The sequence below is a fragment of the Ambystoma mexicanum genome, chromosome 14 (genome assembly GCF_040938575.1).
Source record: "Ambystoma mexicanum isolate Mex_15411 chromosome 14, UKY_AmexF1_1, whole genome shotgun sequence".
Classification (NCBI taxonomy): Eukaryota; Metazoa; Chordata; class Amphibia; order Caudata; family Ambystomatidae; genus Ambystoma; species Ambystoma mexicanum.
Genome location: NC_090940.1, coordinates 93,226,948 through 93,254,567, shown reverse-complemented (window position 1 = coordinate 93,254,567; position 27,620 = coordinate 93,226,948). Strand labels below are relative to the sequence as shown.

Below are 27,620 nucleotides of genomic sequence, written 5' to 3'. Positions count from 1 at the left end.
TACACCTGACATGTGTCTGGCTCTGCCAGCCTTTTAGCGACGCCTGTCCAACAAGAATGACTCTGCATACCTGACATGTGACTTGCTCTGCAAGCCCTTTAGCGACACCTGCCTGAAGTGCCTGACTCTGCATACCTGACATGTGCCTGGCTCTGCCAGCCTTTTAGCGACACCTGCCCAATGAGAATGATTCTCCCTACCTTACGTGTGACTGGCTCTGCCAACCCTTTAGTGACATCTGCCCAACGAGAATGACTCTCCCTACCTAGTATGTGACTGGCTCTGTCAGCCCTTTAGCGACACCTGTCCAACGAGAATGACTCTGCACACCTAACATGTGACTGGCTCTGCTAGCCCTTTAGAGACACTTGCCCAACTAGCATGACTCTGCATACCTGACATGTGACTGGCTCTTCCAGCCCTTTAGAGACACCTGCACAACGTCAATGACTCTGAATACCTGAAATGTGACTGGCTCTGCAAGCCCTTTAGAGACACCTGTCTGCGTTGAATGACTCTCCATACCAGACATGTGACTGGCTCTGCCAGCCCTTTAGCAATATCTGCCCAACGAGAATGGCTCTCCCTACCTAACATGTGACTGGCTCTGCCAACCCTGTAGTGACATTTCTCTTCTGTGAAAGGATGGTGAGCTAAAGACTCTGGTTGAGACTCTAACTCGGGATAGAGAAACTCCCAGAAGCCCCCTTGTTTGTGCATATTAAGTAGCTTTGGGTTTTCACCCTACATTACAAGGTTGATCCAGAGGTGGAACCCTTGCTCACTGTTCTTAGAGAGGCACAGCTCCACCTCACTGATGAGGCCCAACAAGGCTGAAACACGTGTCTAGGGTCGCTTTTGGTCCTCTTGTTCGTGCTGGACTACCCTTTGCAGGACAAAGACTGATATGTAGTGGATATTTCTTTTCTGTGAAAGGATGGTGAGCTAAAGCCTCTTGTTGAGACTCTAACCCAGGAAATAGGCCGGTATTAGAGAAACTCCCAGGGCCCCCTTGTTTGTGCAAATAGATTAGTGACACCTGCCCAACGAGAATGACTGCGCACCTGACATGTGACTGGCTCTGTCTGATGTGAATGAGTCTGCATACCTGACATGTGACTGGCTCTGTCTGATGTGAATGACTCTGCATATCTGACATGTGACTGGCTCTGCCACCCCTTAGAGACACCTGCACAACGAGAATGACTCTGCATACCTACCATGTGACTGGCTCTGTCTGATGCCAATGACTCTGCATACCTACCATGTGACTGGCTCTGTCTGATGCCAATGACTCTGCATACCTGACATGTGACTGGCTCTGCCAGCCCTTTAGCGACACCTGCCCATCGAGAATGACTCTGCATACCTACCATGTGACTGGCTCTGTCTGATGCCAATGACTCTGCATACCTGACATGTGACTGGCTCTGCCAGCCCTTTAGCGACACCTGCCCATCGAGAATGACTCTGCACACCTGACATGTGTCTGGCTCTGCCAGCCCTTTAGCGACGCCTGCCCAGCAAGAATGACTCTGCATATCTGACATGCGACTGGCTCTGTAAGCCCTTTAGCAACACCTGCCTGAAGTGCCTGACTCTGCATACCTGACATGTGACTGGCTCTGCCAATCCTTTAATGACACCTGCCCAACGAGAATGACTCTCCCTACCTAGTATGTGACTGGCTCTGTCAGCCCTTTAGCGACACCTGTCCAACGAGAATGACTCTGCACACCTAACATGTGACTGGCTCTGCTAGCCCTTTAGAGACACCTGCTCAACGAGAATGACTCTGCATACCTGACATGTGACTGGCTGTGCAAGCCCTTTAGAGACACCTGTCTGCGGTGAATGACTCTCCATACCAGACATGTGACTGGCTCTGCCAGCCCTTTAGCAATATATGCCCAACGAGAATGACTCTCCCTACCTAACATGTGACGGGCTCTGCCAACCCTGTAGTGATATTTCTCTTCTGTGAAAGGATGGTTAGCTAAAGACTCTGGTTGAGACTCTAACCCGGAATAGAGAAACTCCCAGAACCCCCCTTGTTTGTGCATATTAAGTAGCTTTGGGTTTTCACCCTAAATTACAAGTGTGATCCAGACGTGGAACCCTTGCTCACTGTTCTTAGAGAGGCACAGCTCCCCCTCACTGATGAGGCCCAACAAGGCTGAAACACGTGTCTGGGGTTGCTGTTGGTCCTCTTGTTCGTGCTGGACTGCCCTTGGGCAGGACAAAGACTGATATGTAGTGGATATTTTTCTTCTGTTAAAGGATGGTGAGTTAAAGACTCTTGTTGAGACTCTAACCCAGGAAATAGGCCGGTATTAGAGAAACTCCCAGAACCCCCCTTGTTTGTGCAACGCTTTAGTGACACCTGCCCAACGAGAATCACTCTGCGCACCCGACGGATGTGAATGAGTCTGCATACCTGACATGTGACTGGCTTTGTCTGATGTGAATGACTCTGCATACCTGACACGTAACTGGCTCTGTCTGATGTGAATGACTCTGCATATCTGACATGTGACTGGCTCTGCCAGCCCTTAGAGACACCTGCACAACGAGAATGACTATGCATACCTACCATGTGACTGGCTCTGTCTGATGCCAATGACTCTGCATATCTGACATGTGACTGACTCTGCCAGCCCTTTAGCGACACCTGCCCATCGAGAATGACTCTGCACACCTGACATGTGTCTGGCTCTGCCAGCCCTTTAGCGATGCCTGCCCAACAAGAATGACTCTGCATACCTGACATGTGACTGGCTCTGCAAGCCCTTTAGCAACACCTGCCTGAAGTGCCTGACTCTGCATACCTGACATGTGCCTGGCGCTGCCAGCCCTTTAGTGACACCTGCCCAATGAGAATGACTCTCCCTACATTACATGTGACTGGCTCTGCCAACCCTTTAATAACACCTGCCCAACGAGAATGACTCTCCCTATCTAGTATGTGACTGGCTCTGTCAGCACTTTAGCGACACCTGTCCAACGAGAATGACTCTGCATATCTAACATGTGACTGGCTCTGCTAGCCCTTTAGCGACACCTGTCCAACTAGAATGACTCTGCATACCTGACATGTGACTGGCTATGCCAGCCCTTTAGAGACACCTGACTGCGTTGAATGACTCTGCATACCTGACATGTGACTGGCTCTGCAAGCCATTTAAAGACACCTGTCTGCGGTGAATGACTCTCCATACCAGACATGTGACTGGCTCTGCCAGCCCTTTAGCAATATCTGCCCAACGAGAATGACTCTCCCTACCTAACATGTGACGGGCTCTGCCAACCCTGTAGTGATATTTCTCTTCTGTGAAAGGATGGTGAGCTAAAGACTCTAGTTGAGACTCTAACCCGGGATAGAGAAACTGCCAGAACCCCCCTTGTTTGTGCATATTAAGTAGCTTTGGGTTTTCACCCTAAGTTACAAGGGTGATCCAGACGTGGAACCCTTGTCACTGCACTTAGAGAGGCACAGCTCCACCTCACTGATGAGGCCCAACAAGGCTGAAACACGTGTCTGGGGTTGCTGTTGGTCCTCTTGTTCAGAGGGGAATTGCCTGGCATTTCATGCTGGACTGCCCGGGCAGGACAAAGACTGATATGTAGTGTATATTTATCTTCTGTGACAGGATGCTGAGCTAAAGACTCTGGTTGAGACTCTAACCCAGGAAATAGGCCGGTATTAGAGAAACTCCCAGAACCCCCTTGTTTGTGCAACCCTTAAGGGACACCTGCCCAACGAGAACGACTCTGCATACCTGACATGTGACTGGCTCTGCCAGCCCTTTAGAGACACCTGCCCGACGTGAATGACTCTGCACACCTGACATGTGACTGGCTATGTCTGATGTGAATGACTGCATATCTGACATATAACTGGCTCTGTCTGATGTGAACGACTCTGCATATCTGACATGTGACTGGCTCCGACAGTCTTTTAGAGGCACCTGCTTGGCTGTGTATACCTGTCACGTGGCTAGCTCTCCTTTGTGCCACCAGTTGTTCGTAGGCATCAGATTGAAGTGGCTGGCTGTGCCTACCTGGCATGTGACTGCTCTGCCAGCTTTCAGGGCACCTAACATGACCGACTCTGCATAGCTGACAAAGCACTTGCTCTGCCACAGGACACCGGCCATTCAGTGTAACTGGTGCGACGTGTCTGGCTCTTCCCCAGCCCTACCATCCAATCCGAATCCAAGGCCCCCGGCCCACAGGACTGGTGACACTGCACACCTGACAAGCGACTGGCTCGTCCCAACCATGTCAGTCTTTTAAAGCTACCTGCTTGATATCACTGACTCTGCATAAGTGACTGGCTGTGCCGCAGCTCAATCGGCCGTTCAGAGGCTCGGGAATGACGTGACTGACTCTGTGTAACTGACACGATGTGCCTAGTTGTGCCCAAGCATGTCAGCCTTTTAAAGGAACATACATACCTGACATCACGGACTGCAGTGAGAGGCCCTGCCTCGAATCTTCCAGTTTTCAAAGGGCACCCAGCTGACGTGGATGACACTGCAAACCTGAGCTATGGCTGACTCCTCCCCAGCTCTACCGTCCATTCCGAGGAACCTGATATGACTGACTGGCTGCACACCAGCCATGTGACTGGCTCTCCCTGAACCCAGCAGAAGCACACCAATGCAGCACAATGTGCCTGATGCCTCTACAGCACTGACCCCTCAGGCTCCACCGCACTATGCTGGACACTGACCCGGCCTGACACTGCACACCTGCCAGGTGGCCGGGCTGACTCTTGCCCGGCCTTGCTGGGCGTTCACAAGCAGCAGCCTGTCTAGATCACCCCCCTCCCCCCCAAAACAGCAAGACAGGCCAGCCCTCCTGCTGAAAGCCCTCTGCCAGGAGGCAAGGTGTGGTGTGACTGAGCCCATCTTGTGTCCAGCAGCTGGAGGGGCACTAGGACCATGGAGGCCCTCCTCGCCCCCCTTTCCCCCCTGTTCTGCAGGACTGAGCACAAGAGGGAGAGGGGAGCGGAGCTTAAACAAGCAGCTGTGTCTGTGCGTGCCGGCCAGAGAAAGGCAGAGGAGGAGAGCGACGAGAGAGAGGGGAGCAGGAGACCGGCTCTGCCCACCGCCGCCCTCCCTCCCTGGATGCTGGCCGCCCGGGTCCCCCATCAGCATCGCCCCGGATTCCGCGGCCTCCCGGATTCCACACCCTCCTCTGCCCCCAGCTTCTGCCACATCCCGGATACTGCCAAGCCTGGGACCCCACGCACCACCTCCCCCCGCGAGGATGAGGCGGATCCGGGCCAACGCCATCGCCATCCTCACCGTGGCCTGGATACTGGGCACTTTCTACTACTTGTGGCAGGACAACAAGCCCCCGGCCCCCGCCGCCGCCGCCTCGCTCCGGGGGGCCGGCCCGCGATCGGCGGGGGCCCGGATGGAGGCGCACCGCGAGGATCGGACCCCGCCGCTGATCGTGAGTACCTGCCTGCTTATGCCTGCTCGCCGCCGTCAGGTGGACTGCCAAACAGAAAAGTCCAGCGCATACAGTCCAGTCCAGATCCACTCCACTTTTGCGATGCCGGAGAGGGGTTTGCTGTGCATATAGCGCCTTATAATTTGCTTCAAGCCGCTTCTAAGCATAACCAGTTTTGGTAAATATGGACAAGGTGTTTGCCAGGAACTCCCTTGCCCCTCCCCTAAGGGGCATTGGAGGTACCCTTTCTACTCCTGGGGAGTCGGGTGCCTTCAGGGTGGGTGGAGGGGGGGCAGGTTAAGGACGCTTTTAGGGGACCCGCCAGGTTAACGCCATGCGGAGAGGGTGTAAGCATAGCCCCCAAGATATTCCATGGTGGGTTGGGGGGGGGGGGGAGGGGCACTACCATACAACCCTGCATTTCGTGGGGGTCGCCTGCCGTGAAGTCAGTTCGCACTCACGGCGACCCCCCCATTCCAGCCATACACTTCAATGGGCTGTCACCCAGCGAACAAACACATCAGCTGATTTCACCCGCAGGGGCGACAGAGAGAGAATGATGCCTGTCTAGTGGCAATACTACAAGTACCAGCATGCAAAGCAAAACGGAACATTTTGCGAGACCCTGAGCAGCAACTTGATGTGAGGGCGGGCGGAGGTATCTGTGGGCCTGCAAGTCGTATTGTTCCTTCTCTGTTTCGGACTGAGGGGGGGGGGGGGGGGGGGTGTGGTGGTGGTGGTGTTGGGGGCTATACTAGAAATTATTCTAGACCCTCCCCCGGAGTTTGATGGCTAAATATGCGCGACTGATAAACGATGGGCTACAAATAGACGCGGTTGGGGGGAGTAGGTACAGAGAGAAAGGGGTGGTGCCGGTCTGACATCGATTTGTCTGTATGCTTATATATGTGCGAGCGAGAAACCTTGCTGGTAACCATAGCAACGAGGAACAAAGCGAGGCAGAGAATTGCAGAAGAAAGCGAGGGCTTGGGGTGCTTGCTCGAGAGGGTGGGTTGGGTGGCTGTGGGGGTGAGAAAGTTTAGTGGGTCAGACGAGAGGTATTCAAAGGTAACTTTCACTACTACTACTCTGGGGGGGGGGGGGGGGTCTCGGGGAACAGATGCAGCCCTTTTTTACTCGTCTTGCTGGGTTTTGAGGGCGCCGGTCCTCAAAATCACTGCCCCAAACATCCCCGTGACCCTGCCCTCCCCGGGAATGTTTATTTTTGGTTCTATTTTCGGCTGACACGGTGACCCCGTGTTTGCAGTCCTCCTGCTCCTGGCTAGCCGCTCATATCTGATGTCAAAGTTCAATTGGAGAGCGGCAGGGCTACAGCTCCAAGCGTGCTTCATGTTGTAGCGCCCCGAAGCACACTCGACTGCTTCGGGACACTAATGCTGGTGGACTCCCTGGAGCCTGTCTTTGCTTTGTTTGGTTAAAATGTGAATAAAGTTTAAGTTTACTGCAGCATACGTTCTAATGTTTCCCATTCCGAAGACGGGATTCCAGTCCTGGTTTTAACGTCGCATTCTGGAACTTGTAGTCTTAGATTCCACCCCATATAAACCCACGCATTCAAAACTGTAAACCAGGACTGGACTAATGTCTCCCGAATTGATAATGTTGCGTGTATAGTATAGGGCTTAATGGCAGCCTGGTGGGTTTGCAGCACTCTAACAGGCTGAAACATGCCAGCGTTATCCATAGTATAGTGATGGGATTAAACTTGCATTCTGGGGCTTGTAGTCCCGGATGTATAATGGGGGAACTCCTGGACTACAAGTTCTAGAGTGCAAATAAATTAAAACTAGGACTGGACTAGCATCTTCAGAATGAAATGGATAATGATGCATGCATGTCGTGTTGATAAAATGCCTTATATAAACCCTATACAATGGCAGATCATACAACACTCACGTTGTCCTAGGTTGCGTTTGATTAGCTGACATAGTTCGTTTTTTGTCTGTGCATTTTGGGACTCGTAGTCCTGTGTTAACAGTAAGGATGGGACTGGAGCAAAACTACCACTACCCGAATGCAAAAAACGAAAACCTGGTTTGAATAAACTTCTTTAGCCGGATTTATAGCACGTTGAAAGCTATACATACCGTGCTCTTTCTTGGCGCTGTAAATTGTACATTATTGATTCCATCCAGGTTCCTGGTTTTCGCTTGGAATTCTGGGAATGGTAGTCCTGGTTTATATTGGCTTGTAATAAGGCTACATCTAAAACTACAAGTCTAGGAATGAAAACCAGCAGTGGACTACCGTCTCCTGAGCGGAATGGGTAGCGTTGGCGCGTATGGTGAAGGTCTCTGATGAGGGACAGAATTAAACATGCCCGTTTTTTTCTAATCCGGAATCTGCTTTGCCCTAGCTCCTTGCACTAGACATTTTGTGCCGGGTTTATCCGTTTCTGTGTAGGCAGTTTTTCAGAATTGGCCACTGCTACAGGCTGGCTGCGAGGAAAACCAGAAACGCAACTCCCAGCGGGGAACAGCTGTTTCATTTCAGATGAATCCGCGAGCACGAAGCAATGGCTGGGCTGAAGTGCTCTTCCAGGGGACTCGCCCCCCTTCCATAAACAGACACTAGCCCAGCTTTGCTTTCATATAGGACCCGGTCCTGGTATCCCCCATGAGTCTAATGTTGCACACTGTCCAGATCTGAAAAACGAGCAGAGGCTGGGGATATAAGATGCCTGTTTCGGGTAGAAGCCCAGGATCACACTATATGATCACGAGGAAAGCCGGGATCAGAACCAAGGTGTTTAGCCCCACAGGCCGCAAGCAACTGCACACGCACAGACCCGCGATCTAACCAAACGGTGGGTTATCGGCATCGGGGGAACTGACGTGAGCTGGGATGTTCGATGCTTGTGAAAGGTGTGGGGTGATTGGAAGGGGCGTGGCCGGGGGTGCAAAGGATAAAAGGGCGAGCCTCGTAGGGCCTGACATTTGACTAACTCTGCTCAGTCCGTCTGTGCTGCCGAGGCATCCTCTGCGAGTATGTTGTCTCGGCTTACGATAGCTCTGCGAGTTGACCGCCTGCTGTTGAAAACTGCGTGAAACCTGCGAGTCCTTTTTTGCGCCCCGCCCAATGTGCTGTGCTGTCCCATGTGGCCATCAATCCGCACAGATTAAACCCATTTTAAAGCAGAACACGTCTCTCATTACCCTCAAAACCCGTGTCTGTCCTATCCATCCCGCCTTCTCCCGTATCTCCCGGGTGGTGTCTGTCCTGTCTATCCCGCCTTCTCCCGGGTGGTGTATGTCCTGTCTATCCCGTATCTCCCGGGTGGTGTCTGTCCTGTCTATCCCGCCTTCTCCCGTATCTCCCGGATGGTGTCTGTCCTGTCTATCCTGCCTTCTCCCGTATCTCCCGGGTGGTGTCTGTCCTGTCTATCCCGTATCTCCCGGGTGGTGTCTGTCCTGTCTATCCCGTATCTCCCGGGTGGTGTCTGTCCTGTCTATCCTGCCTTCTCCCGTATCTCCCCGGTGTTGTCTGCCCTGTCTGTCGGTGTCTGCCGGTGGTACCCCATCTTTATTTCCGCACTGCCTGGCTCTGTCCGGCTGTATTTCTCTCCCTGGATCCAGTTCGGGCGCGAAATGAAATGAAAACACATTTGCAAGCGACTCTATCTTTCGAGCTTGGCGTGTCTGTCTCTTTATCTCCATCTCTTGTCACGACGTTACTCGTCTCTTTAGTCGCACCTGACTGTCTCTCCTCCCCCCGTCCCTTTTCTCTTTCTCTCATTTTTTCACGACATCACCACCCTGCCCGCACTCCCTCCCTAGCACTTACCTCCTTCTGCCACTTTCTCCTTTTCCCTTTCTCCCTCTCCATCTTTGTCACTTTCTTTCTCCCGCCTCCTTTCTTCTTTTCTTTCACCCTTTCTCCTGTACCCTGTCACTTTCTTTCTCTCATTCTCCCCCTTTTTCGTTCTCCTTTTCTCCGTCTCCCTCTCTTACTCCCTCTTGTCGCTATTTCTTTCTCTCCCCTTCTCCTTTTATTTTTCTTTCTCCCACTCGCCAGTCTTCTCTTTCCCTCTCTCCTTGTCGCTCTTTCTCCCTCCCTTTTATCCTTCCTTCTTTCTCCTTTGCTCTGTTTCACTCCTTTTTGTCTCCCTCTTCCTTTTCTATCTCTCTCCCTGTCACTCTCCTCGTCTTCTCGCGCTCTCGCCCGGTTCCTCCCCACAGTTCAGCTTCCTGCATGCACGCGCTACCTGCCGAAATGCATGACCACAGGCATGGCGGCATTCGTATACACGGCACGAGAGTGCGTGTCTGTCACCGATGCCACACACTCGCCTTTCGCGCATTTTCGGAACGGCAAACCATACAGATGAATGGGTTTTGTGACTACCGCTTTTTTGCACGCTCTCATTTTCTGTGATGTTTACTCTGGGAGGCGGGGGGGGGGGGGGGGGGGGGATAGCACAGAAACCCCACACTTGATTTGAATTAGTTCTAGGATAAACATCGCCCTAGTGCAAAAAAAACAGTTTTTCAATTCATTTTTATACCTGCCCAGTGTTTGCCCTGTTGCAAAAACGCACCAAAAGGCTTCATTATTTGGTGGCGGGGGAGGGGCTTCACCCTAGAGATATGGCCCCCAGGTGATTCAACCTAAAGTGCTCAAGGGCTCATTCATCCAGGCCACATCACGTCGCTCCCCCTTCCCCCCCTCACACCTGTCTCGCTAGACGCCGAATGCACCTCTCCACCCTGCCACCCAGTACAGCTGTAACCCTACTCTTTGCCCCTCTGTATCCCACCCTCGCTGTATATCTGTTCTGTTGTATACCTCCGTAAAGCGCTCCGTTATGCACCTGTACTGTTGTATACCTCTGTAAAGTGCTCCCTTTACTAGTTTATATTGTTGCATACCTCTGTAAAGTGTTCCATTATGCATTTGTACTGTTGTATACATCTTCTAAAGCGTTCTGTTATGCATCTGTACTGTTGTATACCTCCGTAAAGCGCTCTGTTATGCATCTGTACTCTTGTATACCTCTGTACAGCGCTCAGTTATGCACAGTGCCTTAAGTGGCACTACAAATCGAGCCGGGCTCATCGAGGGGGCGTGGCCTAACAGCGGGGGCCTTGATGGCCCGTTAGGCCACACCCCTTGACGAGCCCCGGCTCAATGGGCTACTGGCACCCCTGCCAGGCAGCCTGTTGTAGAGAGGGTGCTGCTGATCTCTGCATTTATATTCTATAGGCTTGCCTGGCAGGGGACAGCGCCTCCCTATTCAGCCTTAATAGTGGTGCTGCCCCTCGCCAGCTGGGTAGGGGCAGCGTCACCATTAAGGCTGAAAGGCTGAGGCCACTGAAAGCAGAGGCCTTTTTCCTAAAGACTGAAACTCCCGCAAATGCGCGGGAGCTTCAGTATTTAGAAAGCAAGGCCTCTGCTTCCAGAGGCCTCACGTTTTCTCCATAATGGTGGCGCCGGCACACGTGCATCACTTGATTAAAGGGATGCCTCGCAGGTGCGGCGCCACTATTATGGCTGAAAGGCATTTTTTTCTGAAGCCTGAAGCTCTCGCACACGAGCAAGCGCTTCAGGCTGTAGAAAAAAATGTCTTTTCGTGTAGTGGCCAGGGCTGCCAGGGGAGATTAGGGGGCCCCGGCAGGGCCCCGCCTCAAAACGACATTTTGGAGGCCCCGGCCTACTTAAAGCTCTGGTTATGCACCTGTACTGTTGTATACCTGTGTAAAGCGCTCTGTTATGCATTTGTATACATCTTTAAAGCACTCTGTTTCTTTTCGAAGCTAGATCTGCGCTCAATAAAGACCATAATAATGACGGTGAAAGCACTCTGATTTTCACAAAGGTACGTGCAAACTCGCATTAAAATTCCTCTGGGTCTCACTTGGGACTTTGTGACTTGGTCTATAGCGCTCTCCCTCATGCGGTCTAAAATTTGCCCTTACTTGATACCCAGTAAAATTGCTCTCTAAATGCACTCCCTAACTTACGTGCTTTAAAAAACCGTCAGTTTCCTTGGAGAGTGTTGCCCGATTCCTATTTGCGCGCTTTCTGATCCGGCCAATTGGCACTGTTTCACTCTCTGATAAGTGTTCTTTAATTCCTTCTAAAATGTCATTTCTAAAAGTATTCTCTGGTAACCTTTTCCTCTGATTCCTACTCAGTGCTCTTGTTTTTCTTTAATATCCAGGCTTGATACCCCTAAAAGAAGAAAAAACGTTTCTTGAGGATTAAAAAAAAAAATGGCAGCACCAGGGCTCTGGCCAGCGCCATATGGCTCTTTGTTTCTGGAGTGGCTGGCTTCCTTGTTTAGGCCTTTTAAAAAACAGGGGGTTCCACAAGTGTAACTCTGAGCAGTGACCCTAAATAGGAAAGAATAGGAATAACAAATAATTTGTCTTTCTGGAATTTTATACAATAATTGCTAGACTCATTAAAGGTTTATGACGGGCACACTTCAGGGGAGAGTCACTGATTTAGTCTGTTCTTAAACACCTCAACATCACAATGCAGACAAAATCCTCCAAATAGCATTTAGAGTAGAATAAGCATCCATTTTGGACTATGTATTTTGCCTTTCGCAAGTTGCAGTTACAGCATGTTTTTGTCTGTTACCGTCATCCCAAGACATTCCACCTCGGTGTCCTCGGTCACTTGACAAAATCCTTGTGCCTAAAAGCTTGTGTATAGCATAGAAATGTTTGACCATAACACATAAAGAGGCCCTTGACTTCATTGTGTCACAATTAATGCTTTGTTGTATTGTGTCCATCTTTCCCATCTCCCTGGCATGCTGTTCAGGATGTTTCTTTGCATGTATGAGGTAACGAGTGTCCAGAGTACCGGATGCCGTATGAGTGCGCTGCTTTCCCTGTGCTATTCTAAATTCTTTAATACACAGTTATGAACCCTCTTAATGGTATGTATTTTGCCAAGCTCTGAAGCCTGAAAAGTAGATCCAGGTAGGCTTGACATGTGGCCAACTTTGCACCAGACCTGCAGATGAACTGGCCTGCTGTTAAATATCAGTTACCAGTTTAATGGTATCCACTACAGAGTGTAATTTGCTTTCTGACTTTGAGAACATTCATACATGTAAGTGCTCATTTTTATATAGCCGGTAAAATAGCTATAGCCGGTAAGATAGCTCTGTGGGTTGAGCGCTTGCTGCTGCGATGTGAGTGTGATCTGCAGGTTGCAAGTTTGAATCCTGGTAAGGCCAACTCAGCAGACTTTCATCCTTCTGATGTCGATAAATGAGTAGCAACACAGGTTGGGTGATATTGTATGTATATATTTTCTATATCAAACGCTTAATCGAGAGTGCTATGTAATAACACATCATTATTTGGTCTTGAACGTCTGCTTGCATTCACAGTAATTTGGTAATATGGGCCTATACACACTGATATTAACGATACATATGGTGATCCATTTTTGCATGAAATGTTTATCACATTACAGTGATATGATAACCATATTTTTCGTAGTGTGCTTAAGAACAATGCTATGTGATGCGACTTCCTGCTTTTTTAAAGGGGTGAAAGGTAATCTTCCACTGCTTTCTGTGATGTCACTTTGTGGTGGGGTCAAATGACATCACTTCCTGTGATGTCATCAGAGGTCAAGGGTTGTGTGATGTCACTTCCTCTGCCCCAGGCATTTTGGTGAAATGATGTCCCTGCCAATATCTCTCTCTAAAGTCCCCTCAATGTACCCACTTCCTTCTTGAGGCCCCCAGAACCCTCCTAAAATATACTCCAATTCCCTCTTAAAATATTTCCAGATTTCCCCTAAAAGCAATCACTGACTATTCCTATAAACTGTCACTGATTGCCTTAAAAGTCCTCGGATTCCCTATAAACTTGCCGCTAATTCACTATTAAAACAGTATCTGATTTCTTCTTCAGTTTATCTGTACAAGGCATCTGTGTCCTGCTCTCTGACTTCTCAAAAATCCCTTTCTGAGTCGTATTACACATTATTTTTAGTGCCCTATTAAAGCACTTTCTGATTGGTTCTTCATGGTCTGTTTTTCGATTGCTCTAAAAACACACTGGGACTTCTGGTGAAAGCTCTCTGGTTTGTGCTTTATTTTCTGTCAGACTAGCCAGGGCCATCATTTAGGGGTCGCCAGAGGTCACAACTGTGACCCCTGATCTTTCCCTTTCTACCCCTATAAAATAAAAATAAAAGGCTTATGGAAGCTCCTGGGCTGTGTTATGTCAGTGTCTCTTGAGGGATCTGCGTGTCTGGTGGATGTTGTCTGGCCATGTAAGTATCTGGTCAGGGCTATGTGAGAGTCTGGTGGGCCCTCTTTTAGCGTTCGGTAGTCTGTGTCAGTTGGAGGGGCTTTCTGAGGAACCTTTGGAGGTTATTTTGCAGGTGTATGGAAGCCCTGCAAGGGTATTGTGAGCGCTATGCGCTATGCGCTGGGCTAGTGGTCGACGTGTATGCAAAAGAGTGGAACTATGTTCCCTGCTGGCCTGCCCCCACCCCCACAAACTCCACTACCACGCGCATTCCATACCTCCAAACAAACACACCTCCACTTTTATTTTAAAACTAAACCATTCCAGAATTTAAAATAAAAGTAAAAGAACAATAAACTTTAAAAAAAAAGAAAAAGTAGAGGCGTACCACTCCCAAACACCCCCTCCCACTTTGACACTGAGGGATAACGAGGGCCTGCTCAGTGCTTTAAGTGTGCTAAGAAATCTGTGAGTGGGACTAAATGAGTCACAGAACCATATTTGGGGGGGGCATGGTCTAATAATTGCCTGGCACTGGCTATGCATCACATGTGGCCCAGGAGCCTTTGCATGACGCGTGCCCTGTGTAACCAAAGGAGTGGCCTAACAGACGCAGTCACATTCCCTTACCTGCCTTGAAATGGAGATCAATCTATTTTAGAAGATGCTTGAAATATAATAAATCGGCAGTCAAAAATAGCCTAAAATAAAAATATTCAATTATGAAACCAAATCAAGATAAATGAAAGCAGGTTCCAGTCCCTCGGTTGTTTAAAAAAAGAATCCATAAATCTTATCCATCTTTTTTTTTTTTTTATTCAATCATTCTAATAGCAATACTTCAAAATAAAAAATATTTCACAAAAATCTAACTCCATATGCATGAAACTGTTGATGTGACTCTAACAAATATGGGGCTCTAAGAGCAACAATTGGCACGAGGAAGAACTTTTGAATGACGAGGAATACAATGTCATGAATACTCCTCATCCATGCATGGCAACCATTTACTTTGTACCCAAAATACACAAACCTTTTTATGACTTTACCATGCAGACCAATTGTGAGCGGTATAGGACCAATCACTGAGAAAATTTTAGCGTACATTGAAGCACACCTGCAACCATTAGTTACAGGCTTGGCCTCCTTTTTAAAGGTCACAACGCATGTACTGCAGCAACTGGACTCCATCACCTGGCTCAACACATACAGATTTGTCTCATTAGATGTAACTTCACTATACACCAGCATTCAACACCACAAAGGAATGGAAACAACAAATTAATTTCTAATATCTAGAACAAAACAAAATGATCATGTCCATGCTTGAGTTCATATTCAGCTTCAACAACATTTATCACAAACTCCAAGGGACAGCAATGGGGACAAAATATGCACCATAATTCAAACCTGTTCATGGAACACTTTGAAAATGAACATGCCTCGACACACCAGGCCTTTACCAACACGCTAGCCAACATTATATTTTGGGGTTGTTTCATAGCTGACATCATTATGATCTGGGATGGAGACCGACAATCCCTATGGACTACATTGAGTATCTGAACAGTAACAAATACAACATTAATTTGACGATCAATGAAAACACAGAGAAAATCAGCTTTTTGGACTTGGATATATATGCCAACCACAACACTATACAAACTAACCTGTTCAAGAAACCAACTGTGGCAATAGTATTTTACATACTCAAAGTAACCACCCCAGACACATCATTAACACCATCCCTTATGTAGAGATCCTAAGAATTAAGAGAAACTGCAGTGAAGAACAAGAATTTGAGCGTCACAAGCAAATCAAACCATCCAACTTCAAGAAGAGAGGATATCACAACACGTTACTCAATAAGGCAGCAACCAAACCCTCTAAAAAAGGAACAGAACAGAACTTTTAAGAAGCAACCTACACAACCCTGTCACTATTAAATCTGCAAACACAGTTCGATTCATTACCAACTATAGCTCCAACACTCACATAGTGAGCAAAATACTGCAAAAACATTGGAACATTTTACAACTGGACAATCCTATTACCAACCATATTGACTTGAAACCATCCATCACATACGGAAAGGCAAGAACAATAAAAAGCCAGGTGAGGCCCAGTTATATGAAATCAACTGAAACAGCCAGTAATTTGGAACAGACTTGGAATTTAAAACCAGTGAAAGCAACTTAAAATGTGGGCATTATAAAATCTTCCCAAACATGATGAATGGTCAAAAGAGTATCAACCTCCCCGATGGAACAAAAATGGATATCCACAAACTGATCAACTGCAGTACCAATTATGTGTAATATGGCATCCACTGTCTTTGCCATAAATGGTACATAGGCAGCACCATATGAAAATTGAAAATCTGGATACTGGAATATTTCAGAAACATCAGAGACATGGGATATCCTTTGGGGTTACATTTCTTAACATAACCTCCTGATGGCACACCAGAACAACTAGAATGTGTGGGACTAGAAAAAATAGACAATCCACCTCGTGGAGGCAACAAAGAACAGCTCCTAAGACAAAGGGAGGCACAATGGATACGTTCTGGGGACACTTGCCACTCTGGCCTCAACCAGGACAATGAACTCTAGAATTTTCTTTAATAATTGGCTTATTCATACCTCTCTCTCTCTCATTATGTTGATCTTACATTGACATTCATCTCTTTTTACCAATATTCCTTCAGCTAACCCCACCAAGGAAGTTGCTAAGCGCTACACTTCCCCCTTTCTTTAGGATTTAAAACTCCACCTACTTTTCCATTATACCCTCTGTAATTTGAATCCCAGTGATCCGCAGCACTTTATCAATACATGCTTGCCCCATACAAACAGTGCAAGCCAACAACATAACATTTTATTTACATCCATTCCAAGATGGCCGATGATCATGTAAATATCTATGACGTCATTACATCTGTGTCACAGGCGCACTGACGTCAGATGCGACTTTATGTGGCAGCCATTTTCTAAATGCTGTGTCCACCAGGATCAATGTTTTTTGATGCATTTCTCTACCCATCAACTATTATCTATGGGCCACCACTACCCCAGAACCCCACTCGGGACTTTTAAAGCCAGGGTAATCACATTATATTTGATTAAATTTATATATGCTTTGTTTACTTTGTCAGTCCAGGGGACAGAACCTGTTTAAATTACTTCAACACATCCACGACTAACACGCTCAACCTAAGATCGTCACGAGTGAGCTTGGGTAGTCAACCTTATTATTATTGTTTTGTCAGTATGTCAATTAATTGAACATTTAAGACCTACTTTACCTCGCCTCATTAGAAACTTACTTTCTAATCTGTTGCTCATTTATCAACAGAACTTCAAAAACCTGCTATCACTTTAGGGCAACGCCATGTTTTCCTCGTGATGAGACACTATTATTTATGGTGGTGAAACGCGTGTAGAGGAACAAACCCGAGGACCCAACACCAACGAGCAGCTTATTAGGTCAAGAAGACGCAGCCATACAAATCTAGGATTGCCTATCAGAAAGGAGCCATTGATTACTAATTGAGGATCAAACAACGAGGACCCAACACTAATAAAGATGAATTTAGGATTGTCAATCGCAAAAGAATCTTTGTTTGTTTTTATTAATTTTAATGCGCACCTAACCCAGGGGTAGCAGGGCGCAAGAGCAACAAGAGGATTGTATAGTTTAGGTTACATATGCCGAAATGGATGGATTCCAGCTATGGTTACAGTACTGGACACATCCGCATCATTGAGAACAAATACAATGAAACATATTTACAGAGCGTAAAATGTACAACATTTACAAGTTATAGCTAAGCATATAGGGTAGGTTAGGAGAGCAAGTACGTTAGTTGTTGTGTTCCTTGATCCAGTGGGTAAGATTGGATCTAAATTGTGTGTAAGGAAGGTCTTCCCTTAGGGGTGGCGGTAGAGAGTTCCAATGTTGTGCTGCTTTGACGGGAAAGCTACTCCTCCCCGTAGTGCGTTTGAGTTGACCTTTCTGGAGGGGCGACAGGAAGCTTGTCTGGTAAATCTCCTTGTCACGTAGAGAGGGGCAGAGAGGCGGAGACATTTGTGAGTCAGGGAGGCAGATTTGAGGAAGATCTTGTCTGTTGTGGAGTGCCAGGTGACAGATCTTCTAATATCTGAAATGTGGGATGATCACTAAATAAAGAGAAATCACTCCTAATATAAATGGGAGGATCAAGCACCAAGAATCAGTTTGTGTGTCAACTTTTCAACACAAATCCAAGACAATCAATAAAGAGATAACATTGAAAATGAACTTTTACTGTCTGAAGGATTATCATTTCCTACTCTAAAGCCTACCCACTTTACTATTCTGTGGGTCTGTGTGCACGTGGGCACAGGGACATGACTCCACCAACCATTCTAAACTACCTTTACCTATTGGGCAGACACAATATCAGAAGCCAACCAGCGGCAGCTTTGCAACCAATCGCTTTGTTGTTTTCTCACCACAGGTTTAGTATTTGTCTGCAACTACCTATTCAACTTCTAAACATGGGGTTGTACTGACCTCTACTGGGCAAGGGTCGTATTGTCTCTTTCATTGAATTTTAGCGTATGCTGAAATGGCGGTCTCTGAGCTCCGACTAGCCCCGGCCCACTTACAGCTTTGGATCTGTTGGTGGCCATACCGTCGATATTGGCGTCTACTTGACTGTCTGATTAGACCCCTGAGAGGGTCCAAAGAGGGTTGCACTTCCCCACTGGAGAGTGTCTTTTCAAAAAGCTTGATGATTTTGTATTTGATTGCAATGCATAGAGGGCTTTTGCCAAAGCGCTGTACAAATCGGAGGAGCAAAAAAAACGCTACTAACAAGATCTGAATTGATGATGTGTAGAGAGATGGTGGAACAGAAGAAAGTATTGTGTGGCGGAGGGAGACGTAAAACATTTTTTTTAAAAAATCAGTGTGCTTTAAATTTGGATTTGAGTTTTTATATTTAATTCATTGTGAATCGTGTCCAGGGTTGGACTGGGGCAAATAATTGACTCTGGCACCAACGAGAAAGTGGCGGGCAATCGGATCCTTTTGGGGCAGACCATTTGCGTAGTACCCAAAGGGGCGTTTTTTGTTAAAATGTGTTGAAAATAGTGTGTTTTAGAGACTATTTCTTCAGAAACACTCGTCAAAACTACTAGCTGCATAGTGAAGTAACTCATCAAACTGGTCCACTTAGGCCAAAAAACGGGTCCACACTAGCATGTTTGGCCTGCACTTTGGGCATTGACCTATTGTCATATAGGCCAGTCCAAGACTGCCTTCACCAACTGACCCACACTAGCATGTTGAGCCTACACTTCGGGCATTGCCCCGTTGCCCTATAGGCCAGTCCAAGACTGCTTTCACGAACTGGCCCACACTAGCATGTTGTGCCTTCACTTCAGGCATTGCCCCATTACCCTATAGGCCAGTCCAAGACTGCCTTCACCAAATGGTCCACACTAGCATATTGGGCCTGCACTTTCAGCAATGTCCTATTGCCCTATAGGCCAGTCCAAGACTGCCTTCACCAACTGGTCCACAGTATCATGTTGGGCCTGCACTTCGGGCATTGCCCTATAGGCCAGTCCGAGTCTACCTGCGTCAAGTGTTGTCAAAGAACAGGGCAAAAATGAAACCTTACAAAGTTTACAGAAGCAGTTGGGCACACATTACTTACCTTTGGCATACCACCTGAACAACCCCCAGTCACCAGAAAAAGAAATCCCATTGTGACATTCTTACAGGTGCAAATATTCCTTTTAAAATGTTTTTCACAAAATGTGCAAATTATCGACAAGCATATTTTTCTTTTCCTTGGGATGAATCAAAATGCATTTCTGCCCCAGCCCTGAGACACAAGGCAATTGGGGTGTTTTGCGTTTTTTTTTCTCCCTTTTTTCCCTCCAGGCCAGCCTCCCCAAATGAAATATTGATGTGAATTACAACAGTGGCTTAGTGCCCAGGGCTGCCATCAGATGGCGACAGATAAAGACAGCTATTCCCGCAGCCAAAAAGCTGACATTTCTGAAAATGATGTTTTGTGTTGCACAGAAGCTGAAACAGTCCATAATTGTGGTGATTAAATAGGATTCACACTCGCCAGCTCATCCTACGCGGGGAATAGGAGTGTCTTCCAAATATTTGCTTCCATTTTGTTTTTCATTTTGTTTCCTTTCTACAAAATGTACCTAAACAAGTGAGAGGTAGCTCGGTGAGCAAAGCTCATACCGCTCAGATGTGTTTAACTTGTAGGCCACAGATTATAATTCTTTCAAGGTGCCGTGGAGATGTTTTGGAGGGTATGCTGTCTTTTGAGGGTGGATAACAAACTTCGTTGGGGAAACGATATTTTTTTTTCCCCAGCCACCATCCAACACTCTTCCCGCTTATTCTAGGACTGGAGTTAGTTTACATAATTGCACTAGTCCTAAACTATGTTGGCAAGGGTGTTTATTGGGTGAAAACGAACGATATTTGTTTCCAGAGCTCAAAAGACAAAGATCCGTTTTGAGGTTCAGAGGTCAGGCCAATAAAAACAATTGCTAATTAGAAAACCACAAAACTGCATTTTTTTAAAACTGTTATTATTTTTCACCATGAATGCCAGCAATCCACTCAGCCCCCTCAACCACCGCCCTGGCGTGCCATGCCCTCATCAAGGTATTGCACGCCTGAATCAAGACGCGTGCAGTGGCTGTGGGTATCTCAAATGTCAAGACCTGCAGCTCCAAATAACCCCTTAACCAGCCATTATTATTATTATTATTATTATTTTATTTTTTAACTCCCTAAAATCAGGCCCATACTCCAACAAATAAAGCCGGGGAGTAAGAGGGGCACAAAGGCATGCCTCTTTATGCCACCTGCACTGCTCTGGGGATGTGTTCAGACCAGTGGCAGGAGCCATGTCCCCCGCGAAGACTGGATTACAAGAAAGGGGATTTCGTTTTTTAAATGAAAATAAATTCTGACTTGGTTACAAATGCAAGTTGGTGGTAAGAGCTGCATCATTTTTACTCCTGGAAAAACTCCCTTTACTCCTAGGTTCCAAAAATGGGAAGTAAAATATGTTTACTACAAATTCCTATCTCAGGCGCTGGATACAGATTTTCCTTCAATCCCTTGATAAAGAGCCTGTGGACACCTGGAAAGGGCCTTTCCTTAATTATGTAATAGATGATTTATTGTCTCTCAACAATATTGAAATACATTCTGTTGTGTGTTGCTTGAACTTCAACTGCGGATGTACTCCTTTTCAATGGGTTCATGGGCATTAAACACAATTTCAGTATCCGTCCTCCTGTTTAGATATAAATGAATAGGGCTGCAAGATTTATCCTTGGCCTCAAGCCCAGCGACCGCATTGCTCCAGTCGTAAAATCACTCCACTGGCTCCAGGTGGCTGCTAGGATCAATTTCAAGACCGTCTGCATCGTCCACAAGGCTTTCCGGGGCCTGGGACCCCACTAAATCCCTCCCTGCTGGAGCCCTTCAGTCCTCTAGCTCCAACTCTCTGCAGATCAGACTTTACTCCAAGCAGAGAGTTGGGGGAGGGGGCTAGATCGCTCTCTTCCGCAGGTGCTTCCCTCTGGAGTGACCTCCCTGACCCTCTCAGACTGTAGCGAGATCTCCTTAAGTTCCGGAAGCTTCTCAAGACCTTCCAATTCTCCTCCTCTTTCCCTCTTCCCCCTTTCTTGCTATGTCCCCCGCCCCCGTGCTGCTGCAACTGGCCCCCTGGTCACTTCTGCGTCATACAGGGGCCAGGCCCCCCCCTCCCTTGAACAGTCTGCATCAGCACCGCCCTACTAGCACTTGCCTTCGGGCAACCTACCCTGACCCCCCTTCCCCCCAACACCCCTCCACCGGTGCAGTAGCTGAGCCTTGTCATGTGCCTGAGCGCACTTGCCCTCCAGGTTCCCTTGTAGCACGTACCCAGCCCCTGCCCCCCTCCTCTCCCTACCTTCCCTTCGCCCTGTCTGACCCCACACCTCCCTAACCCCCTGCACTTCTGTTTGCTTGATTCGAATGTCACAAGGCCTAGTAGAACCATTTATTGTTTGTATCCTCCTCTGTCCCCCTCCCCCCCCCCCCTCTCCCCTTTGGTCTTGTGGCGCCTTGAAACACTTTCTGCTGTATAGGTCCAATACAAAAGTTCAATACATAAATAAACACAAGGTAATCCTGAACATGCATGCAATAGTAAACATTATTTATTTTTTTCTTTAGTGAGCTCGGATGCGCCCACTCCTTGTTGTATTGTTTTTATTCATGTTTTCACTTTTTGTTTTTTTTTAATCATGCCTGTGCCTGTCTCTTTATTAGTTGTGATTTTTCAAAAGTAAGTTTAAAAATGTGTGAATTAATTGAGCAGTTTTCAGGGATTTTTTTTTTTTCAAGGAACCCATTAAAATGCGTCAATTTAATAAATACATTCTCAAAAACTCTGGACCTAAATTGGGAAATAAGGGAACTCGTATCTTGATTTATTTTTTTAACTATAAATTCACACTATTGTGTTTCCTGCTTATTCGCTTTGAAATCTGGGGGAAGAGAGGTGCTCCCAGTTTGGAGTTCCCAACCTCCAAAATGTAGGATTTGAAAGCAGCATTCAGAACATTGAAGGCAGCATTCAGAACATTCCATTCGAATTTTGTCTACCCGACGGAATCCAGCTCTGTCGTAGCACGTGCTGATTTTTGATTCCCTGAAATTCCTACTGGAAGCCAACTGGGGATAATGGGAATTCCGAGCCATCCACCTTCCGGGAAAGGTCACCGTCGGCTACTTTTCCAGGTCTGACTTTCATGGAATGTGTTTCCTATTCCCAGACCTTCTCGCTCCAATGATTTTCCCTCTCCTCTAATTAACTCCAGGGTGTGAGCTTGTCGACTCACTGGAAAGTGGGATCCAGTCTGGTTTTCAGAATGACCCAAATATCTCCAGTTGACGTCATTGCATGCAAGTCTTTCCAGTGAGAGTTCATTGGGATATCCTGAAAACCCTGAATGGACTTTACTATCTGGTGGATCGACAAGCCCAACCCTACTTTATTTTTTATACACTTATACTGCTCAAAACTTCCTTTTTATAGGGGCCGCCCTAAAGGTATTTATTTTTCACACACAATGCTGATCTTAATATCTAGCAAACCATTGCAATCCTCCATGTTCTTTGACATCTGAACACTCGTACATTCACACATTTGCAGACTCTCTCATTAGCATCCTAGATGAACTGTTTCTTTGCTGTATCTATAGATTGTCCTCCAGGGTTGTCCAAGTCCAGGCCTCGCGGGCTGGTTTCATGCTGTATTTTCACGACACCCCACATTAATATTCATCAGATACATTTGCACACAATGATTCTAAATGTAAGCCCATTTTTCCTCATGAATATTAATGAGGGATATCCTGAAAACCCGTGAAGATTCCTGCCCTCGATGCCTGGATTTGGAAAACCCTGTCCTCTAAATGTTGCCCCACTGCGTTTTGCAACATAGCACAGTATCATATTGTTGTTGTTTTTGCCGCATAGTTTAATTGTTGCACCACTGCACTCTGCCCCTTGGCACCCTTGATTGTTTGCCCTGGCATGAACTGCCCCAGCACTGATACTCTGTTCTTTATACCCAAACACTCATTAGACACAGACCAACTCTGCCGTTTGCACTGCATTTTACAATCCTCTCTGCAGACATCGAACAACAGCACCCTATACCTCTACAACCACGTTGCATACCATCACACTGGCCAATGCAGCCCAGGCACACAAGGCTCCTCCCATCTGGACAGAGATGCCCTTGACACAGACTGACTTGAAATAGCCCTGCACACAGTACGTGGGCTCTTCCGAACTGGACGCATCAACACAGCAGCAAAGCTATCTTGCATTATCCGTCACTCGCCAAACCCCCTTCTTTCAGATCCGCCAGAGCGCCTGAAAATGGCAGCGGCGCGTGGTATAAATCCCAGTGACGTAACGTAACATGACATTGCTGGAAGGAGTTTGGCCATTTTCAGTTCTGAAACATCCAGTAGTTTGGAAAAGGTGCCTATTGTGAGAAACCTGAAGGTGTCTCACCCGCTGGTCCCCGGGGAGCTGTCATCCAGGTTGCAAGGACACGGCCATGGCTATTGGATCCAGTTCTTGGGGGTGGACCAGTCTGGGAGGATCACCTCAATGGGAGGGATCTTCAGGGAGTGGAAGTGGGACTCTGAAGGGTGAGACGCGGTATCCCCTTCCATGTGACACCTTTTCCCCATCCTACTCTGTAGGATATTTAGAAGCTCTACCCCCCCACCCCAGCCCCCCCCCTTCTGACACAAAGACTTTCCTACACAATGAAAGACAACGGACTTACACCAGACCCGTTTACCTGGCATGTCCCAAAACCAGGGACAGGCAGAGTCAGGCAATTGATAACCACTATACACACCTGACGGCCCTTTCCCATCCCCACTGGCACAAAAGGCGCAGCACAAGAGCACACTTTGCGCAAGGCCGAATGCCCGAGGAAGCAGTTATTCGGGACTGGCATTGTGGCGGGTCACCCATTAAAGGTGGATGCCTGCCAGGCGGTCCTTTGCTCCCTCTCTCCTCACCCTGCCCCTCTCCTCACCCTGCCCCTATCATCTTATGGATCATGCTGTGTGGACCCCCACCCACCCTGTTGCCACGCGGCACACTTATCGGCGGCTCACGCCTGCCCTCCAGCTCCAACATCCGGCCATCGTCGAGAAACGCAAGAGACGCTTTGGTCTCGGCATGCTGATCTTTTGTACATTGCTCTTCTCCATAGCAGTTTTCTGACCACAGTTGATGGCAACGTTCATCCCATTCACTGATTCTATGAGTTTCTGTTTGTGGCGCGAACAGAGTTGGCTAATGCCATCTTCCCAACGGGTTGTGGTGCAGAGCTTTAAAAAGGGTAGTTTAAAACAATGGGCGTCATTATGGGGTGGTAAATCCTCTGGTTTACCACCAAGATTGATTACCATTATTGCCACTCTGTCCTGTGGATTTACCATGGGTATGAGAGTGGTTGCACTGTAGAGTTAGTTCCTATAGGACTCCATCAGGACTTTCGGGAGATTTACCACTAGCGGTAATACTGCATGGTACATTCGATGATTTTTGATGGTAAGGTGGAAGAATTACCTCCAGCTTGTTGCACCACTTTATGGCCAAAACTCATAGTAGGGTGGTGCAGTAATGTTGCGGTAATGGAATTACCGCCACTTCTTACCGTACTCGTAATGAGGCCCAATGTGTGTTAAAGTTTGGATCCATGAGATAAGATGGCAGTGTACAGGACCTCTCTTAAAATAAGCTTTTGGGCACTTCTTTGTTGTCCAACATATATCATAGTCGGGTTAAATGTTAAGAAGCTGCTGAGGGGTCACCTCCTCAGATTTCTGTATAATAGATCATTTGGGTGAACTTTGTCGCATGGTATCGGGTATAGGCAGTGTTTCGATTTTTAAAATGAAGATTTAATCTTAGTGAATGCATTTGTGTGAGTGACATTTTGTTACCTCTCCTCCCCCGACACAATCAAGCCGTCCTCATAGATGGCACTAGAAGTTCAGCGGTCTGCAACTGAGGCTTTCCAGATGTCCTGACTACGACTCCCATGCACCATCAAAAGTGAATAGGTTGACTAGGGACGATGGGAGTTGTAGTCCAAGACTTCTGGAGGGCCAAAGGTTGCAGATGTCTGGTATAAGCCATATAAAATCTGTGATCATCCAGCAGGTTGAAGGCTCGAATCCCAGCAACCTTACTTTCCTCTAAGGTTGATGAACTGTGTACTCTTATATTTCATAAAAGGGCAGAACATCAGAAGCAAGCGGTCTATAAAAAGACAGGTTAATCTTTGACAAATGATTCTTGTAACATAGCAACCAGGACATTTCCTGTTTCTTGGCATTGCTTCTGTTTGTGCACTACACTCCTAAATGAGATTCTTTTTTCAGCGGTAGGGTTGCCATATGCCTCCATGTTAGCAGTGGTGGAAATGGCAAAAAATTGGGGGGGGGATCCCACAAGGGCCTGGGAAGGGGTGGATTTTGGGGGCAGAGAGGCTGATGCCCGAGGAGGCAGGGTTTAGGGGGGAGCTGGTAGTTGACCTTCGATCAAAGGAAAAGTCCAATATAATAGTTTAAAACGGCGCTATTTCTTTCGTGCTGCTTCTTTTCCAAACTATAATATCAATTCCACTTTAAATCACTTCCATGGCACTGGTGATGAGTTACTTCACTATGCAGATAATAGCTGTCACCAGTGTTGCTGACTATTCTTTAAAATGTACAATTTGCATCCCATTTTATTAAACAAACTCCCCCTGAGCTACTATTCAAACAGGGTGATTTCTGTTCGCCATAAAAAAAATGCTTTTGTTTACTTGAACCCCACCCACCAAAGCTCCTGCAGCTCTCCTCTGACAGCTATTGGGTGGCTGCATAGTTCCTATGTTAATTGGGGTATTTATTTATTCATGCAATGTTTGTCGGATACAGTTATCCAACAAACATTGCATAAATAAACAATCCGGGTCCATGTATCCGTCAAACATTGCATAAATAAATAAATCGGGTCGTAGCTGAGGACAGTAACTTCCTCTGGTGACCCCTTTCACGGGGTCACCAGAGGAAGTCACGTTTGCTTGTGTGCGCTTTCTCTCCCCCCCCCCCCCCCCCTCCCCTGGCTACACATCTGGTGCCGGATCTGGAGAGAGCCGTCACAATCGCCATGTCCCAGTACTGTGCTTTCTCTTCTCTATCAGTTGCCTGCTGGGAGTTGTAGTGCGGGGTCACTTCAATTACATGAAATGGTCTGAGGTAGAAGCCAGAGCCAGGATTGCAGTTAGGTGTTCCCCATCTCGCAATGCTATTTAGGTGGAATGCTTCTTGCGTTTTTGTGCTTTTAATTGATACATTCCAGTTGGCTCTTAATTACAGGATCTATTGTCCAATAAAAGTTTACAACAGGTGAAATTAAAGAGATGTAACTTCGTAATTGCTCCATCTGACTCTGATCCTAGCAAGGACGGGCTGAGTTTTAAGAAAGTAGGAACATTGCCATCGGAAAACGTATTGGTTATTGGAATTGGCTCTGCCGCTATGAGAATTGTGAAGTCGAGAGCGGCCTAACATGTGTGGTCCGGCTGGGCAACATCTCGCAATCCCTGGGATCTTGTATGGGTTCTTGGTGAACACATGGACGCTGTAACCAGGGTTCATTTTCTGTTAGCATCGCTAAACCTCATGGAATGTTTGGTCACGCATGAGTCTGGAAAGCTGGGGCACGTCCCCTGGTTTGCCCACATTTGACATGTTTTTGGGCAGAGCTGATGGTTTTTTTGTTGTTGTCTTTCGAGCAATGCGGGCTCAGACCGCCTGCCACCGTGGCCAGTGCTTCATGACTCCACTGGGCTGAGCTTGAGTGATCACAGAGCTGTGCGGCAGGCTCAGCTCCTGCTTATGAGGGAAATATGCGTTTGACATTTTTTGATTGACAAGGAACTGCCCGCAGGCCGCTGGCAACTAGGCCAGGTGATGCCCCGGGCCTGAGAAAGCGGAGGGTCCAAAGTGCAAAGCAGAGGCGGCCACCAGCTGCTTGGCAGAGCCCAGCACATTGCCCAAGTTATGAAGCATTTACAAGGGTGCAAACTGCAGGTGAAATACGCCAACACAGCCGGCGCAGTTTATCTTTCTACCACCCTTGTCCCTCGTCCCCCCCTTCTTTTCTTCATCTCTCTCTCCTTATCTCTGAAGCCCCCTCAATTCATCTCCGTCTCTTCTTACCTGTTCCTCCTTATCATTTCCTTTCTGTTGTCTCTCTCCCCTCTCCTTCTCCCACTCTCTTCCTCTCTCACTCTTCCTT

The 27,620-nt window shown here is 47.4% G+C and overlaps 1 protein-coding gene across 1 annotated transcript in view; it reads left to right on the top strand.

The window, feature by feature from the left end:
- Positions 1-4,875: 4,875 nt before the first annotated feature.
- The window catches only part of GALNT16 (polypeptide N-acetylgalactosaminyltransferase 16), a 608,740-nt gene continuing 585,995 nt past the window's right edge, over positions 4,876-27,620 (top strand). Inside the window, exon 1 of the mRNA XM_069638585.1 lies at positions 4,876-5,463. Coding sequence (XP_069494686.1) covers positions 5,275-5,463 — 189 coding nt within the window. The 5' untranslated portion in view covers positions 4,876-5,274. The remainder of the gene's footprint in view (positions 5,464-27,620) is intronic.